This window comes from Phalacrocorax aristotelis, chromosome 5, assembly GCF_949628215.1.
Source record: "Phalacrocorax aristotelis chromosome 5, bGulAri2.1, whole genome shotgun sequence".
Lineage (NCBI taxonomy): Eukaryota > Metazoa > Chordata > Aves > Suliformes > Phalacrocoracidae > Phalacrocorax > Phalacrocorax aristotelis.
In genome coordinates this window covers 67,978,676-67,997,826 of record NC_134280.1, presented here as the reverse complement: position 1 = coordinate 67,997,826, position 19,151 = coordinate 67,978,676, and the positions used below count along the sequence as shown (strand labels likewise).

The 19,151-nt window shown below is 40.9% G+C and overlaps 1 protein-coding gene and 1 long non-coding RNA gene across 4 annotated transcripts; both read right to left on the bottom strand.

Annotated features, from left to right (window-relative positions):
• Nucleotides 1–1,347: 1,347 nt before the first annotated feature.
• On the bottom strand, nucleotides 1,348–9,143 carry LOC142057992 (uncharacterized). Of its 3 annotated transcripts, XR_012660828.1 has the most exons (5): nucleotides 8,153–9,143; nucleotides 7,866–8,028; nucleotides 3,771–3,909; nucleotides 2,103–2,198; nucleotides 1,348–1,529 (listed from the first exon to the last, which is right to left on the bottom strand). It is a non-coding gene; the product is annotated as an uncharacterized LOC142057992 (long non-coding RNA). The 3 variants fall into 3 exon arrangements; XR_012660830.1 differs by lacking the exons at nucleotides 7,866–8,028; nucleotides 8,153–9,143 and adding an exon at nucleotides 4,405–4,604 and having other exon boundaries at nucleotides 1,350–1,529; XR_012660829.1 differs by lacking the exon at nucleotides 7,866–8,028 and having other exon boundaries at nucleotides 1,351–1,529; nucleotides 8,153–8,281.
• Nucleotides 9,144–10,510: 1,367 nt separating this feature from the next.
• On the bottom strand, nucleotides 10,511–14,412 carry FADD (Fas associated via death domain). The gene is made up of 2 exons (XM_075095007.1): nucleotides 13,872–14,412; nucleotides 10,511–13,413 (listed from the first exon to the last, which is right to left on the bottom strand). The coding sequence occupies exons 1-2, from the start codon at nucleotides 14,170–14,172 to the stop codon at nucleotides 13,127–13,129; spliced, it is 588 nt and encodes a 195-aa protein (XP_074951108.1). The 5' UTR covers nucleotides 14,173–14,412; the 3' UTR covers nucleotides 10,511–13,126.
• Between the last annotated feature and the right edge of the window lie 4,739 nt (nucleotides 14,413–19,151).

Here is a 19,151-nt window from a genome sequence, read left to right as displayed (position 1 = left end):
CCCTTCGGCAACAGAAGCCATGACTTATAGAAACCATGCCTTGACACAGTTCTTCTTTAGATCAACATTTTATTTATATAATATGGGTCTACATGAATCTATGTCAGATTTAGGCAGATGTAAATCAAATCAGAATTGGCTGAAACCCTTTGAAATTCCAGAGGGTTGAAATTTCAGAGGGTTTTGAGTTGGACTTACTGCATCTGATAGGAAGAAAAGCCTCCACAAAACACCCAGGAAAGCAAAGACATGCAGAAAACTCTTTAAGAGACCAGATGAACTTACACTATTTATTTTAATGGGAATCATACCTATGTCAAGACCATAAATATTTTCCAAATTTAGCTGCTATTCCTGCCACCAAAACCATATATATGCACTCAAGTACAAACTCACAGAACTCAAAAAGGTTTTCAGCCTCCTTTCAGCTTCAGCTGTGCAATTTGCAGTTTCGAGTTATTGCAGCTGTTGTCTTTTTTGTATGGATTTACAGCAGCAGAAATCCCCTTGAGCTAGAAAGAATTTCTAAAGAAAAGTATCGTTTATTTCAATCTGGAGTGAAACGTACCCCTAATATCTAATGCAAACAGTCTACACAAAATAAATGTACCGATTTCAGCCCACCTTCAAATAGTTTTTTTGGAACTATAATGAAAGATATCTACCTAGAAGTGCATTGTTATAAATTCAGGGCAATAGGGTTGCACATTATTTAGCCACACAATTTTTTAAAAGAATACTTTTAGGAAAAGCCAGATTCATGTGAAATAGTTGTGAATAACATTGGAAGAAGAAAGTGTCTGGAGTCAAGAATTCAGAACCAGCTGTGATAATGCAGCTCCTGACTAACTAGAACAGGTTTGGATACATTCCACCCAGCTGACCACCTACATCACGAACCCATTTACCCTCAGTTGCCTCTGTAATCAGTGGAGCGGAGAGAGCTACTCCATGGGAGTGATTCAGATCTTTGGTGTGGTCCATGAATCACCTGCTCAAGATGCTTGTCTCTTCTCATTGACTACAGAGGGAGCCTAGGGCAGCTGGACTCCTGCTGTGGGACCCACAGTTAGGTGTCTAAACTAGCGTGAGATGAATCTGGGCTGGGATGCTGGATACGTGCAGAAAATAGCACAGCTTGTTTGTAGGAAAGTTAGTAAAATCAATGTGAATGTCCATAGAAATAAGTAGTTCTGTTATTGGCTCTGGATTTAGCAGCCCAAGGTTTGTCGGTCTTCTTAATTTTAAGTGGTCTGGAATTGATTTACCTTATTTGCAAGACTGGAGCCTAGAGCTTCAGGACCATGGCAATCTCTCAGGATATGTAAAAAATCAAGTACCAAGAAAAAAACCCTGTGTTATTTTTATTCCAAAACACCTTGTGTATGCATGCACTGATCCCAGAGTGAGCTCCATAGACATTTAGCCTTTCACCTGTTTATTTCGCAAGACCCCAAGAGAGAAAGGGAGTTGGTTTCTATGCAGATCATTTCAAAATTGAGGCTTCAGCTTTTAGAATGTTTTGAGACCTGTTAAGAGAAAAAAAACCCAAAAGATTGTATTATTTTAATAATATATGCAATGAGCTTTATAAATAGTCTGACTAGAGTAAAAAGGATTTGTGGGTGAAGTAACACTTCTGTTCCTGTAAATCAGAGTCTGAAGGAAAAAAATAGTTTCTTTTCACTTTGTCTGCTCTGCAAAGGCTCCTACTGTTTCAAGTGGCTTTGGAGTAGGCACTAAGCAAACTGGACCATGATTTCTATGTACTCAGGATCCTCTATTATTAGCCCTTCATACTGTAGTAAAGTAGATAAAAGCATTTAAAAAATAAAGAGATCTCATATAGCACTTAAGCCTATTTTTAATCCTTAACTGACTAGATTTCAGGTGATAACATACCTTTCATTACACACACATTGCCTGCATGAAATTGTACGCAGCAATCACTGCAGCCCTTGGAATTAGTAGTTATGGGGATTCAGTGCAAACAGTATGCACAGTCAGAGTCTAAACACCAGTAACTCTCCTCTCAACAAAGGCTGTCTACTTTAGTAAAACCTCCTCCATCAACATTAGTAATCGTCATGTACAATACTTACATCTTCCAGGGAGAATACCTAATTCTCCTGACTTTGATAGCAATTTCTCAAATACACACGTGAAGCTCAGCTGGTGGCCAATTTCTGCATTCTCTTCTAGAAAAAAAAACCCTGTTGTTAAAATCAGAGCAAGACATGTAGCTTCAGATAGCTACTACTGAGCAGTACTTACAATGGAAACTGAAGCTAATGCTGCCATTATTAATTATATTAACCTCCTCTTTGATGTTGGCATAACATGGCTTTCTGTCTATCCCAAAGACACAGGTGTCAACTCGCACGTGAAGCTTGGCTTTGCGCATACAGCAGCACCCACAGTGCTGCTGCCACAGTGGTGTGTACAGAAACTCCTGGCAGAGCGGCACCCTACAGAGATGGCAGCGGCGATAGCAGGGGTAACAGTGGACTCTCGCCACGCACACCCTCATACGGACGTTTGTGAGCACGAACCCCACGGTTCATATTGCTGCTCTAACTGGAGTCTAACTTTACATAAAGCAGGTTGTGCTTCTTAACTGATCCCTGTGGGTCACTCCTCTGAGTTCAAGCATCTTACAGGAGTGTGTTTATCTTCACCCGAGGTTTGACCCAGTGTGTCCTCTGCTGCCATCAAGGCCTCCATGTGTAGTCTTTTGACTCAGCTACCAACAAAAGATTTGTCCCTATCTTGTGCCAGACAATACTCTTAGTCACTCGAATTTTCTTTTTACCTTTTTCTGTTCGCCTGAATGCCTTGTTCCTTTGTACAGAAGTATTTACATACCTTTTATCAAATTACAATTAATTAATGCTGGCAGTTATTAAATAAAAATCCATTTACAATCTAGCTGCTGAAAGTAAGATTACAAGGCATGTAGCTTGCAAGAGAAAACAGGAGAAAAAGGTATAAAAGGTAGTCCTCTCCCTGGTCTCGGTTAAGAAATCATTATTTCTAGGAAGGTGGACGAAAACTGAAAAAGCCTTGTCACTGTGTTGTCCCTAAGCCACATCAATTAGTTAATCCTTAAACAAAGTGAGAATAACAAAAAAATCCCCACCGCATTTAGGAAATGGCTGAAAGCCATGCGTAAGATATAAAGGGGAATAACTCATAACAGAAAAACCAGCAGACCTGACATTGTTCATCTGTGCCATAACAAGCAGGGCAAACGATTTATTTCAAAGCTGAATTCCTTGTTCTCCTGAACACAGTTTATATTAAAGACCCTTTGACCATACCATCTGTTTGCATTGTAATTCACATTTAAGAGTCAGCATAAATATTGACTCACGTACAGGTTCTAGCTTAGGCCTGTAAATTAAGCTGCCACAATACACATAAGCTTTTGCACAAAGAGCTAGAGGAATATTGATCACTTTTTCCTTTCGTGTTGCAAACAATCAATCAATCAGTACTCCAAATACAGGACAGATCCTCTCGCAAGTCCAAACAAACTTATAACTTCCCTTTGTCCCTTAAACAATTTTAAATGTTGACGCCTAAAACTTCCAGGAATCATTAACGTTTTTTCATATACAAAAGCCAAGGTGAGATTAATTTGCCAGCTTTGGTCTATCGAACAACACATTGCCCTTGCCAAAAAAAGCCATCAAGGAACTTGGCACCAACTTGTTCTTTGTAGTTTTTCCGGGTGAAGCCAAAGACCAAAGTGGCAGGGATTCACCTACCTTCTGCTGCAATCATGTAGGGGCACCGTGAAAGTGTATGCAGAAAGAGAAGGATTCTTCCACTTGCTTTGGTCAGGTATATAATTTCTAAATTGCACTGTGCCTGTTAAATCACGTCTTTGGTGTCTACAGCTGCTGCCTGCAAGAGCAGGAGTAACAGGGAAGAGAACAGAGGGTTAATGTCAGCATCACAGATTTTTTATTGACCCAAAATATGAGATTCAAAGAAAATGCTGAAAATTTTAGTAACTGATGACTGCTCTGATTTATACTAGGAATTAAGCCAACTCTTGCATTTAAATCTGAGAGACAAAAACAATAGCTTAAAATCACTTCTGCTCTGCCTGATCTTGAAGATGCAGCAGCTGAATTTGTACTTAATACTTAGTGTTGGCCCAGAAATACAATATGGTTGTTTCTAGCAAAACCAGGGCTGCTCCTGGAGATTGTCATAGGGATATATTTCTTTGCAAAGGTAGTATACAGTTTACAAGTGATAGGCCTAAGTTTGAGAGCAGTATTGAGAAATAGCCCCATCAGGAAAGGCTTGTTTTCCAGATTATATCAAATAACTTTATTTAAGGGTGTGTGTACGTATGCATATGTATACGGAGATATGTGTATATACACATACATGAGTGCATCAGGATTTGGGAGGCACATCGTTTTCGTGTCCTACGCTTCCTTTCTCTCTCATAATAAGCCGCACAGTTTCCTTTCACCAAAGTGACATGACACAAGTTTGATTCCGATATACCTTTAAGCGGTGTACAAACGGCAATGCTCCTTGCATAAGTATTCAGCATTTACCTGCTCAAGTCCATGGATATTAACCTAATAAGGGGAATATCCAGTATAAGTGATACAATGAAAATAAGTTCCGCTGTACCAGATTTTTGCTGTAAACAGAGCCATCAGATTTTATGCCAGCCAAAATCTGCAGTGACGATTTAAACTTTTAGGTACCACATCCAGTGACGTTTCGCTGGACTGGGTTGTTTTATCGTACATTCCACAGAAACGTCAGGATGTCCAGTAGCCACAATGGGGAAGTTCTTGACTCCCCATTTTAGGTGCTCATAGAGATAGCATCACTTACGTCTCTCAGTTTGCAGCCAAAAATGCTGCCGAAAATTCTGCATATATGGACACCAGTTACTTCTTAGCAAGGTTTATGAGTGTACAAAGGAAGGGTTTTTCAGCTCTGAGGCCTCAGTTTGGTTGCATGAGTAGAAGCTTTTTTTTCTCTGCCTTTAATAATGCCACCTTTGTAGTACCAAAATACGTGATCAAAAGAAGCTGGCAGCGCTCTTCGGCCAGCAGCTCCCCATTACTCCTCTTGCATGGAAAAAAGAGGAAGCTGCCACTGCTGCTGTAACATTTGACATGACAATGTTTCAAAAACAGGATATTCCCTGACCTGCTTACAGGTACCGTGGCAATTCCATCAATGCCCATTCTTCCCTAGTTGAGGTATCTTACTTGAATACATTAAAACCCACTGGAACAGGCTGTCTGAGTAACTAGGGATGATTCAAGAAATGTCAAAGTCCTCTTCAAACCGCCGAGAAAGCCGGTGTTTGTCCTCCCTTGGGCTTGTGTGTTATAATTATTCAACATTTAATGATGTGTGGGGGTATGAGTTTGCAGGAGATAAGGGATGAAAGTAACCTTTTGAAGGAGAAAATGGGACAAGCCTATGGGGCACTTCAGGTACTGTTTAAATAAGAGAAACTCTGATCTAATTTCTCCATAATTCTTTCTCTGATTCCTCTGAATTAGCCTGTGGGAACTTCTCAGACTTTGCCAAACAAATCGAGCTCCCCACACTGAGACCTGAGCAACCGATATCAGACTTTGCTGGTGGGGCCTCTCCTGGCTGCAGACATGGCACAACCCTATTGGGGTCACCAATTATTAAAACAGTCACCCTTAAAAAATTTCAGTTCAACCTGAATGCAAATATCGCTAATAATAACACTCTACAAAAGAGTAAGAGTACTAACCTAGGAAAGGCACAAAAACCAGTATTACATTATGTGTGAAAGCAAACTCAGGATTTTCAAAGATGTTGATTGATATTAAAATTGGTGGATGACTCAAGCTGTTTTTGCGATGGTATGTACTTCAAGGCTGTTGAGCTACATGCTTCTGCAAACCTTAATTCACAAAAGTAAAGACAGGTGAAATCTGTCTTTGGCTTTCAGGGTGCAAAATGATCTGGTCCTTTCACGCTACTCATCCGGTAGAAATGATTACTGGAGAATCAGGGATTTCTAGGGCTGAGGATTTCTCACTCTGATGAGATTTCCCACGCCCATTCCCACTCTAAGCAGCATGAGTAGAAAGGAGAAGATATTCCTATGGAGAAAATCATGACTGGAGTACCTGGTGCCATGCTCCAGCTGCTTTTAGTTACCCACAGAGGCTGTAGGAAGCACAGGCACCAGTTACGTATGCTGAGGAGCTCAAGGACTGTTTGGGATCTTGGCCAAGCACCAAAGTGGCTTCAACACTTCCCTTCCCCAGGACTTTATTCATGTACTGAATGCAGGATGGAAAATGAGGGTCCCCTCCACAGAGTTACTCTTGCAATCAGCGTCCATGGTTTGTGCGTGCCTCTTGCTCACATTAAGGTACTCGCTCATGTTACTGTTTTATTATGTCAGTCTAACATGAAAGTAAGGGGTTTAAATTATTCCTCGCTCATTCGGTCTCATTCAGTCTCATGAATAAAGGTTTGAAGTGAGTCAGGGCTGGAGTGCTGGTAACTATGAAGTTCCAGGAAATGAAAGGAAAAAATACTGTATTACTGAAGGGCCTTATAAATACAGTCATCCAAGATATACCGTAACATTTAATAGCCCTTAAAATTCACAGACCAGATGTGGAATTTGACATTTCGATTTAAAGGCTCACACCTACTGTATGGAAATATGAAGTTCTTTAGCATCAAAGTGCCTTTTTTTTAAAAAAAAAAAAAAAGTAGAATACGTTTTACAGAAAATTGTATGAGTAGGTCCACAGTGAATAACTAACTTAGGTGGTATATAACAGAGCTGCAAGTAGCCGTTAGCTAGAAATGTATACTTTGTTGTTTTTAGCTCTAATTAGTTTTAATTCATGTGCATATATATTAGCTATTTCATGTACAAACATGCAGTTAGACACACAAGTTTGAATTTTACCATTCAAGCTGGATACAGAAATGGAAATGCCATGTGCTAAACTGGAGGTTAGAAAAATGTTGAAAGTAAATGTCTTAATTTCTCGGCCTGCGCTCCCTCATGCGCCCTGTCCCAATGGGGCGGTGGAACTGAAAGGAGATAATTCAGTAGGAAATTTCATTTTGCATTCCTGCACTCAGAGCTTGGGTTTTTGACATGGTCACCGATCAGAGACTGCAGCTAATCTCACAATTAGTAACAGCTTCCAAAAATTATTCAGCTGGCTGGGATAGGCAGAAGGTAGCGTGCTGCTGCCACATGCCCCATGTACTGCTGCGCACGGCGGTTGCCATGGGAGTAAAGGCTTTGGGAGTAATTCAGGCTATCCAGGGTTTCCCACGTTAAGGACTTTACAGCCGGGAAACTGTGACTGAATTCTGCTCACATTGAGCATAACAAAGAAAAATAAAAGTAGGATGTGGATCCCAGAAACCATGGGCCCAGACCTGCCAGGTGCTGCACCCTTTTCATTCCCATTTTCTCTGCAACTTTATTTTTTTCAAAATTTGGCGATATGCCTAGAAGCGACAGGAAGCACCTCTCAGGGAGACACCACTGGTTGGGGAAAAAAGATAAGCATTTAGCTTGACTGTTCACATATTTAGTCCTTTTTTAGTGAACAGATGTGGGAACCTATTCCTTAAAAAAAAAATTTTTTTTGTAAAACAAATCTGAAACAGAATGGGAAGAAGATGAGCTAAATTTGAGTAGAACTCTAAAGTTAAAAGCCTGTAAATGCTCAAATCCTCAAGACATTAATGACAAGAAAAGTTTTGTAGCTTAATTTTTATACCAAACCTTTCTCACAGTTTATATGCTCACTGTTCATAAAACCTAGTACCAGATTTGCATACAAAAATGACTTAACTTTTGTACAGAAATGCAGCCTTCATATATCCCTTTGGACAAATCTTTGCCACAGGTAGCGTGTACACTTGCAGAATAGCTGTCAAAGCCCTTTTACAAGTTAGACCACAGTAAGAAGTGCTCGCTTATCAAATTCTGCAGATTATTTTCTGAAGTTAACAGTCCTGCTGGGATCAATAGGAATAACAGAATTAAGAAGTGGTAAAGATAACAACATTATAAAAATTGTGAACATTTTTAACTGCAAGACTATTGCTTTATGTAAAAGTTCTATAAAATCAGGCTCACCTGTGAAGAAAATGCCTACCACAGAAAAACCCAGTTGGATGGTTTTTACATCTCTGATGACAAAGATCCAATTTCATCTCTATGTAACTTCACACAGCACAAGAGCCTGGTCTGACGGCTTGAACACTATGAAGTAAATAAAAATGTTATTTTGATAACTTTTTGAAACATTAGACATACAAAGCAGGCATTAAGCTGCTTTCCTTAGCCAAGGGAGTTACTACATTGTATTGGAGATGTAATCCTCAAAACCTCTTTTATAGATGTTAATTTTTATACACCAATCTCTTCAGAGTCTTGAAGAATACATACAAAACCCTTAACTTTGCTACAACAGCCGGTTACTTTGAGAGCTGTCTTAAGTACTGTGTCCTGCCAGGAACACAGCATTACCCCTTTTCTTTGACAAACTAAACCCCAAGCCAGAAGAAAGGAAAGCTACGTTACCATCAACATGAGAAGAACTGCACAAATAACGTACGTAGAAGATGATGGAAAGGTTTTCAACTTCCCATCACTGATCAAATCACAGGAATTGCTAAATTTAAAGTCGATCAGTATTACCAACTTAACATAACGTGTATCGCTTAAAATTTTACAGGAACAAACCTGAGCTGTTTTATTTTTAGTCTGTTTTAAGAACTGAATGTGTAATGCTCTCAAGAATGAAACAGTAGCAGAAATAGCTCTGTGGATGAGACTTATGCCTATTTAAGCATTAAGAGTGCCTGTAAGTTTATTCCACTCAGATTCCCACGCAGAAGCCGGCATCAATCTGCGCTTTCCCAGCAGCTGAGTAAAGCTGTGCTTCCTTTTCTCTAAACCTACAGTTCCCAGAACCCACTGAATCGCACCCTCTTAAGTAATCCTCAGCTATGAAATTTTTTACGATGACAAAGATAAATTCTTCAAAAGTTCTTGAACCTGTACTCAAAACTCCTCCCCCTACCCTTCATCTCACCCCCTCGCAACTCCTATTTTTATGGTGTACAGTTGAAACAGAAAAGTAGGTTCTATAATTCTGTCAGTGCATCTTTGCAATAAAAACACTGGCAGAGAAAAGAAGTAATAAATCAAGAAGAGGGAAAACAACTTAGAAAAATATCTTCCATGCTGGATCACATTTTAAAGACACAGGTGATCCTCCACACAGGGAATGTGAAGAATAGCACAAAGCACCTTTTGATAATTGTGAAAGAAACAAAGACAGTAACTAAAATAAGTTTAAATTGAAAAATACTCAGCCAAAACGCCTGAATTAAGAACATGCTGACTGCCAGAGAGAGCTCGGAGATGCGCCTTATGTTACTAAGCTTTTTGCATTAGGCAATTAAATGAAGCAATTAGATTTCAGAGTGTAGCCAATTATTTTAAGTCTGAAACAAGGGCTGGAGGAAATACAGCTGCCTGTGTTTGGAGAATGGAGAAAAGGCAAACCAAAGTATTGCATTTGAAATATTCATGATAACCAATCTGTATAAGAGGAATTTTAATTAAAAGTCTAGAAAACTTCTTTTAACTCAGTAATAAAAAGAATGCAATTAAAATTAATGAGATATATAATTGATATCTTAAAAAAATCATAGGAAATGGCCAGTAAGTACTGAAAGAGCCTGTGATGGGACATGGAAAAACCATCCTCCAAAACGAGAAGTCTCCTGAGATGACACTTTTTACTCTCAACCATGTTTTGATGTGTTGTTTTCCCAAGGCTGTAAGGAAACAAGACTCTCAAGAGACCGAAAAGAAAAGGTTTTAGTAACTCCTCACAGGCAGATACTCTTGCAGAGTATCATAGAGAATTTTATAAAATTGGTAAGTTACTTGTCTTACAGATTCAAAGCTTTAAGTGTGCACTAACACTTCAGTTACAATATATATGGAGCACCAAAGCCTAGATCAATTTAACTTTTGAACACATCCTCCAGCTTATTCTGAACCTGTTCAGACTTCTGTTTTATAATTAAATAAAAACAAAATCAACACCCTCACCACAGCATACCTAGCAGAGGGAAAATAAAGAAAGGAATTGTAAGGGACTTACTCGCAGATGGCCTATCTCCCATGCACATGCTGCGCTGTGACTCAATTTTAGGGTCCCGAGGGCTGGCAGAGAATTTAGTTTCTTACACTTCCCTGAGTTTCAGCATTCACATGCTAGTCCTGCTAGGAAAACTACAGCCTTTTTAGCACTTCTGAAAAGTTCAGTGACAAAGCTTTTTGCCTTTTTTTTTAATGTTCCAAGAATGACATTTGTAGCATAACGCCTGTTTAGCACCACTCCTGGCTTTAAAAGTGTCCTTAACACTTCTCCCAACTGGAGATCTCATCACAGACAGCAATCCCATAAGAGAGAAAAACAGTCCAATTTCTTTTGTTTTTAAGGAAGTAGATTTTAATGAAATGTGCACAAAAATAGACAATGTAAAACTTTAATTCAAGTTATAAAAATATGTGTCTTTGAATCAAAATACTTCATTTGAAAATAAAAGTTTGCCCACTGGATCACAACACTTTTCCTTCCAAATTATTCCCTTGTCCCTTACCCTCCTCCCAATAAAAAGTTTTGGTTCCCTTTGTTCCATTTGATTTTGTTCTCACATGATAAACTATTAGATCTGTAATAAAACCAGTTTTTCATTGGCCCTGAGGTACTGTTCTGATTGATGCGGTCTGGGTCATTGCTTTCATACGCAGTAAAACATCCACTATGTACAAATCCTTAGAGAAACAAGAGGTTTTTATCTTGAGGCAGAATATTTCTCGTAGCTCACGAACACTTGGTCACAACTAACAAGTTATTCCTATTGATTCTTAAAATATCCTGGTTCTATGCAGTAGGCAATATACATTTATTTGGAATATGAAAAGAAGTATCTTCTGTGAACCAGAAGACTTACTTGAAGTGGATATTGAAAAATCTGTTACTGGACAGACTGAAGTCAGAACTGTTGCAAAGCTGTTCCACCACAAGCATAGCTCATCTTGCTCCCTTCTACTCCACTCTGCTCACAAAGACTGCTTAGAGGCATGAAGGAAGAAAGTCTGAAGCGATCGCTTTCTTTAAACACTGTAGAATGAAGACCGTATCTATGAAACAAAAAAACTTTTGATCTAGTCATTTAGCTGAAGTGCAGCACTGGATCTACTACTGGAAGTCTGAAATGAACAATCCATACTGACAAGTATTGGAGCAAGTACTTAGAGAACTGTACCTGCCCAAATCGCAGACAAGTGGGAACGTCTGTATTACTCATTGCTCCTTTGCTTGTACACAAGCACTGATATGTAAAATACCCCAAGTAGAAAAATACTTGTGAGAATCATTTAAGGAATAACCTGAATGAAAAGGTATGTCCACATTACAGCAGTTTCTGATTAACTACGATCAAGCGTTCAAGTGTCGCTGTCTAAACTAGAGGCACCAACTGCAACAAGAACTTGAAAATTTTCCATGTCACAATATTTATGTAGAGTAGTGGTATATTATATGCAGACACCCGGCCTCCACAGTAATGGCACCATGTGAAATGAACTTGAAAGGAGCAAGAAGTCACACAGGTACAGTAGCAAAAAGGAAGCCCCTCCTCTTCAAGTATCTATTTATGTAGTTAGAAGGATGTTTGCAGTAGCAAACAATCCTACTCATCAAGCAATAATGATTTCAGAAAACTTTTCCCCCTTGCATGAGGGATAGTTCCCAGAGGCCTCTACAGCCCTGCATGTCTTGAAGCTTGTGCAATTATTCCAGTCTTAGATTAGGTGTGAAGACCATTTTTTGAAGTTTGTTCCAAATTAAAGCTGAAAACAGAATCTGGTCTCATTCACAAATCCTCTTTCCTCTGTGAGTTGCTTACAACCACTTTCAAAAAACATAACAGAACAGGAATGAACTAAAAAATTGCAAAGGATCTGGAAGAGCTATTGGATCTGGAGCAACAGTTGAAGAGAACAAACTGTGGCATAAGATAGCTGATGCTAGCCATCCTCTATCAGAGGAAGAAAGTCGGTACTATGTATTTGCTCTCAGTTGGGTTTCACAGCCCTCCACTAAAAAGAAACCAAATTGTTTTTGAGGTTTTATTACAGTACACACTTCTGTTACCAAGAGAACAGGTAACTGCAGCTTACTTATGAGGTAAGCTGCAACTTCCAGCAGACATGACCAGGCTCTGTGATACAGGTTATGAAAGGATTCCTAGTAAAGAATCTTAAAACATTCATGGCAGTAAAAAAAGAGGCTGCTGTAAACATCTGTCAGACACACATGATTGCTTTGAGTTTCAGGAGAATACTTCCTTCAGTATGATGAAGGCACTTGATAAGAGAGATTCGATTTCAACTAGTTCATTTTCAACCAAGGCACACCTTCTGCCAAGACAAAGCCACCACAGTAGTTACTAGCCTTCTTGCACTGCAGTCTTAGGGCCTAGAGGTTACAGTCATCTTAGTATCTTTTTACAGAGAGCAAATGTATTCAACAAATTATGGAAGATATTATCTCATGCTATTCAGAAGACCCAGTACACAGCAAAGAGGTCTAAGCCTTCCCCCTTCACACTAATTAGAATAGACCACATAAAAAAGAAATCCAACCTCCCCTAAACTTTAAATTACAGTTGCCTCAGAAGTGTTCCATGGATGTATTTTCAGAGAAGATACATCTGAAAAGTGCCTGCAATGAAGCAAATCTTGTTTTCAGGTGAGCGGTAAAAGGATTTCTACAAAATGGAGTTTAGGTCTTCAAAAAGTTAAAATCTCCTAAAGGCAGCATCAAACTACAAAGCATTACCTGAAAGGAATTTGGTTTTATGTTAATCTTCATCTGATCACAGATCAATCTAGTAAGGCACAAAAATTAATTGCAGAATAAGTAACAGAACCGATGATACTGATCTTGGATCAGAAAAACAGAAGTCACTTTTACTTTTTTCATCCATATCTGTGAGATGTGGAAGTGTTTTTATATTAATTTCACCTGGTTCCAGTGTTCAGTAGCAAAAGCTTCTGTTCAACTCTGTCTGCCACCAAATTCATATTACAGGCCCGAAGAGCTTTTATTAAGTCAAGCACCTTTGCATCCTTTCCCTTCCCTTTCCGCCACACTCGAAGTGACTGAAACAACTGTTCATGCAAATTATATGGGTTGGCTGCCATTATTCTCTCCATCTGCACTTCAGAGATACCAAGTTTTCGCATGAGCATTTTCCAGTCTCTCCCGACATTTTCACATATAACTTCAATAGCTGCGTCCTGCAGACCTGAAATAGCAGAAATACATCAGGTTAATGATGGATTTACTACGAAATATGAGACGATTTTAAAATTTTTGTTAGTTTGGTTTTTTTTTTTTTAGCAAAACACTACTCCTCTTGGTGCATTGCACATACCGAAGGTCATACCATGTCTGAAGAGCTGCTGGATATACTTAGAATCCAAGGTACATAGCACGATTTCCAAGTGACCATTTGATTAAAAAAGGGTAGAAATTTCTGCTCAGGAAAGCTGTTTGCAGCATATGCTGCCCTCATGGTACTCTTCCAGGGTACAACACAGTCCTGTGCAGCAGTTAGTAGCGGAAACACCCTTAGCAGCAGGCTCTGCTACAGCAGGCAACTGAGGGCAGCCGTGCTGTTTGCTCTAAGCATACCCACAACTAGAGAATGTGTACAGACTTACCGGGGGTGGGGGAATGGGATTAAAAAAATAATCCACTTACGTTTTTCATGCGGATCTGGTTGATCATCAGCAGAACTAACTTCCCTTCCCTCTGCGAACTGCTTTAGCAGCGAGATCAAATCTTCTCTTTTGATGCCCTCAAACAAGCCTTCAAGAAACGACACGTTGTCGCTCGCAATCAGCTGCTGCTCGAGAAGGATGCTGAAGAGCTCCCCGCCGCTTTGGACAGCCTCAAGCTTCCTTTTCCCAATTTTGTCCCGGCAGAGAAACTTCAGGGAAGCAAGCTCATTGCCCGACAACCTCTGGGAAAACGAGTGCAGCAGACTCAAGAACGGGTCCATGGTGCCGAGGCCTACACCGCAACCCCCCCCCGGGCCCGCGGCGAGGCGCAGGCCGCGCGGAAAGGCTGCCGGAGCCCCGTCCCCGCCCTCCGGGGCTGGGCTGCGTTCCTGCTTTCACAGAGCGACTTTCCGGGAGGCCGAGAGGGCGGGGAGGCGGGGGCAGACCGAGCCGACCTGCCGCTCCCGGCGCCGCCACGATGGCGGACCGCTGGCCCTGGCCTCGACCCCGCCCGCGGCCCTGCCCTGCCCGGAAGTCACGTGATGGGGGCGGTGGGCCCGGCTTCCCGCCCTAAAATGGCGGCCGCGCCTGGACTCCTGTCAGGGCAGAGTCCGACCTTCGCCCCCAGTTAGCCTGGTTTTAGGAACCGCGCAGTGCTCAAAAAACCCTGCGGAGGCGAATGGGCTTGTGATGCTGAGTAGAAAATGTGTGTGGGAGCCGAGCTTGGCACGGCCGGTCCTCTGGAGGAGGAGGGGGGCTGGGTCCCAGCACTCAGCCTTGGCCAAGCCCTAAGTTGGGGGAACTGTAGGTTCCCCGTTTAATACAGAATTACTGGGCTTCTTGAGAGCTCGTGTACCTACAAGGGTTACTTTTTGGGTTGTTTTGTTTGGTTTTTTTTTTGTGGAAGGGGAAAAGGAGAGCAGTACAGGCTGAACAGAACTGGCTCAACAAAGAGCAAGAAAGGCCGCATCCTAGAAAGCTTTTGGTTGGAAGGGACTTTTAGAGACCACCCAGTCCAACTCCCCTGCAGTGAGCAGCGACATCTTCAACTAGATCAAGTCAATCAGAGCCCTGTTCAACCTGACCTTGAGTGTTTCCAGGGATGGGGCCTCCGCATCAGGGCCCCCCTTCTCCAAAGACACTATCTCCATGGTGTCTGTCCTGGGCAGATGCCCAGGAAAATAGCCTTTGCCCTCCCTTTGTGGCCTTGGCTGCCCCTGGCGACCACCCCACCTTTTGCTGGAAACATGGGGCTTGCAGCCTGGGCTTTATTCCTCACAAACACTAATCGTGACATAACTCCTGGCCTTTAAAATGGAAAAAATAGGGCAAATGTTAAATCCCTGTATTTTAAAGGCAGTTTTTGTACAAGATGAGAGTTTGTGACCTTTTATTAAATGGGAAAGTTCAAGTTCACCGCATTGCTTGTAGGCCCAAAGTTCAGAAGAAACATAATGGTTTTTCTTCACAGCATGTGTAGGTAGTTCAGAGATTTCCTTCTTCCTTCTGTGAATACTGGCATGTTGATTCCCCAAGCTACCCTGTTACTAAATTGTTTCTAGTACAGTCTTTGATTTATTATTGTTGCAACACACAAATAGACCTATGGTCCTTGTCATAAAAAGGTTGCCATCTCAGAAATGTGAGCCAGAACGTGTTACCATTTTCTGCATTTCCTTCTCCAGTCTCACATTCCGATGTGAGGAGCAACTCCTAATCCCAAAACATTTCTAAAACTCCTACAGGCACAAGCCCTTCTTAGATAAAACCCCTAGATTTTCAGCACTCTGTTTTAGTGTGTTACACAGAACTAGTCTTACATATGATCAAGAAAGCCAATATATGGAACTGGCTATGTGCATGGAGCCCATCTGTGCATCCACAGTGGTGGGCACAATGATACAAGAAGATACCTATTTCATACTGAATACAAGATTTGTTTCGCATATAATCCTCACAAGTTATACAAACACTGGGCGACCTTGTCTCCTCCAAGTAAGCATTCCCTTAGAATTGTTTCCTTTGCTATAGTATTAGCAGTATTTTCTGTGATTTTTAACCATCTGGTTATTCACAATAGCTGGTAATTCACAATAAGTTTGGGACTTCCATCAGCCTCCTTTTTATTTTTTTTCCTCCCTTATGTTCCTCATCCAGGAAAGATGACAGGTCATCTAATCACCCCAGCCTTAAAAAGCAGCTAACGCACATATTCCAGTAAATAGTGAGAGGAACTGGCACTAAGAATTTGAGGTGGGATGAGATGTGCCTGAATTAAGAGGTCCATTTTCTTTCTGCAGCCCTGAATATACTTTAAACTGAAGGAGAGAACTTTAATAAGGCGGCTAGTGTGATGCCAAGGAGAAATATATTTGCAGTGTGTGCATTAATTTAGAAAGCAGATATAAACCCTAGTAACAATATAAGTAAAAAATCCAGTTAAATAAAAAAAATCTCATTTTAATTTTGCTGAGGAAGATGACTCTACAAAACAAGAGGAACCAAGTCACATGGTACAGTTTGTGCCTGGTGATGGCAGGCGGCCGAATTCAGAGACAAGTCTACGTGAGGAAAGTCTAAATAGTGTAATTTATACCTCTAGTCTCTATCCCTTGACATGGAATTGAAAGCAATGTCAGCTGAGATTTTAATAGGTTTATAGGAACTTAGCGGTCAGATTCAGCAATGATATACAAGGAGGCGTGAACGTGATTCCATATATCAGTGTAATTCTAAGGGAGTCTAAGCTAGTAACAGACATGGAACTAAAAGATACAAATCATAATTTAATTAAGATATAAATCATCACTTAAATGCTTTTAAACTCACTCCTGATGTCTAGCTTAGTGATTTAGTAGTCCCTTTTGTTATGTCTGAATCTGACCCGTTAACTCTACTTTTACACATTCACAGATGAAAATACCCAAGCAACTTGTTTTCCTCCAGTTATTTCCTTTGAAAGCAATTCACGGGGCTTTAGCACAGAAAATATTTGCCAAGGTCAACAGATCATAACCGCGCCACATCAGAATAAAACTTAATAGAAATGATTTATTAGGCCAGCTCAGATTTCAGTGGAAGTTTCCCAGAAATTTAAGTGCTACGAATGATCCAGTTCCTAAACAAATAGTTTAGAGGTTTCTTGAGGCAAGACGATTCCTTGCGAAATACTGCAGAGGGAGCTCGAAGCCTGGGAGTACTTCAAACTGAGCCTTTTGACTTCACGGTCTTCGCTGGAGGAGCAGGGCAAAGCGAGCCAAAAAAAGATTCATTTCTGCCGAGCCTTCAGTGAGGTGTCAGTCGCCAGGACATTGAGGCAACAAACACCCATTTAGAGACTGCGAAGCGCGTGGGTGCCCTTTGCAGGGTCTGTGCACTGTCACGTTGTGTGAATAAACGTGGGGTGGCTGAAAGGTTGCTTGGGAGGGGTCCTGACTTATTAAACAGCTGCTTTAAAAAGCAGGATAGGAGTCCATGTGTCCTGAATAGTAAATGTTTTGGTAAAATGTATGCGGCTGTACTGAACTACGGGTGCCTGAGATGAGCTGGCATGGAAACTCTGGAAGATGCTTTGTGTTTTCAGGCCAAGGCAACCTACATTTCTGGCTGTCTCCTCTTTGCTCTTGCAACGTACTCTGATCTGCTATGGGGCTGTGGAAATGTCTGACAGTTTCTGCAGGAGCTGCAATTCCTCTGGTGTAATCGGCTGTGCTATTAGTGCTCATTAACAAGTATACGAGTCACTGAGTGCACCTGTGATTACTGTTTTCTCTATTACTGCCATGCAACTTATTCTTGGTATGACAAATAGCTTTCTGTAAGCATTAATAGCTTGCTTTCTCAGCCAGCCCTTCTTCTCTGACAAGGGATGTGCTTGCAGCATGCTGTTGGCACACCAGAACTCATTTTAATCTAGCTATTTCCAATGCTGGTTGCAACATAGCTACTTCAGCACAGTACATGGCATGCTCAAAACAGAGATAGTAATGGAGATATTGAAAGACATCTCTCTCCTTTCTGAGGCCCACAGCAAGGGCTACACACAGGAAGAGTTTCTAGTGTTAATACATGTATTTTTCTTCTTTGCTTTTGTTCTGGGCTACATTCCTCCTGCTTTGCACATGCTTTGCTTACCTTTGATAAGTTTACAGCTTAAATCAGCGCTGTTAGTTCAGTCCTGTTGTATGAGGTTAAAGCTTGGCTCCCACGCTTTTAAGGTGCAAAGGATGGGCTTCTGTAGGAACTCCTGTCTGGTTTTACAGAGCAGAGACAGGTGAAGGACTCAGATGATCAGGACTGTATCTTGATAGACTTGATGGTGTAGCTGCTTTAAATAATATGCAGGATGAAGAGATAGTCAATAGGTGTCTTCAGAGGCAGAAACGAGTCATGTCAAGGAGAGCGTGCTGGTCTACTGCTGTTTCTTTACAAGATGCTTAATGGTACTTAGTAGATTGGTTGGGCTGATGGTCAAGGGGAAGTAGAATTTTCAAAGGGGTATTTTTTCCTTTTTTTTCAGCAAGTGGAAGCAAAAAGGGGAATATCCATACAGTGGAGATGGCATCAAAATTGAAAGCATCCCGTTGTAGTAAGAGAGATCTGTATGCTGAGGCACACCCTCCAGGTGGACCACGTGGTGCTTTCAAAAGCCCTGCAGCTAGAGAGGGGGGTGCTCTTGCCTCTTTTGGTAGAGGAATGAGAAACACAGTGGGATGCAGTTTCTAGTTGCCTGAGTTTGCAGAAACTGGAGTATTTAAGAGCTACAGTATTTTTAAATGAAGCAGCTTTGATAACTTTTCTATCTTATCAGACAACTCAATAGCAAGTAACCCAGGGCGAACTGAAGATTCTCATCCCTGACAGTTCTGAGACACAGGTTGGACAAACTTCTTTGCATTGACTAGATATATTTAATCCTGTCTCAGTGCTGAGGAGTTATTTATTTTCTGAGGTCCAGTCAATTGTACACTTCTGTTATTATAACTGCCATTCTGTCTCAAGGGATTAGGAACATCTCAGTTTTTTCTTTGTTGTCTTCAAGAGAAAAGCAGTATTAAAAAACTACAACCCCTTCCCTACTAGCTGAACTGGGCCGTAACAGGTTTTTTGTTTGCTTCCTTACTTCCTTGTGTTTTTTTACATGCATGGTGAATAAACTGATTTCCATACAATTTCTTAATAGACTCATTCAGTGCCTCTCATTCATCATTTGCAAAATCCTAAAATGCACATTTTCAGCAAAGAAATGACAGTTTTTCCA

Excerpts from the sequence above, each read along its gene's own strand:
- FADD (XM_075095007.1), bottom strand. The coding sequence starts at position 14,172 with ATGGACCCGTTCTTGAGTCTGCTGCACTCGTTTTCCCAGAGGTTGTCG. Across the intron at positions 13,414-13,871 it reads ACCAGATCCGCATGAAAAAC|GTCTGCAGGACGCAGCTATT; the intron begins GTAAGTGGATTA and ends CTGCTATTTCAG.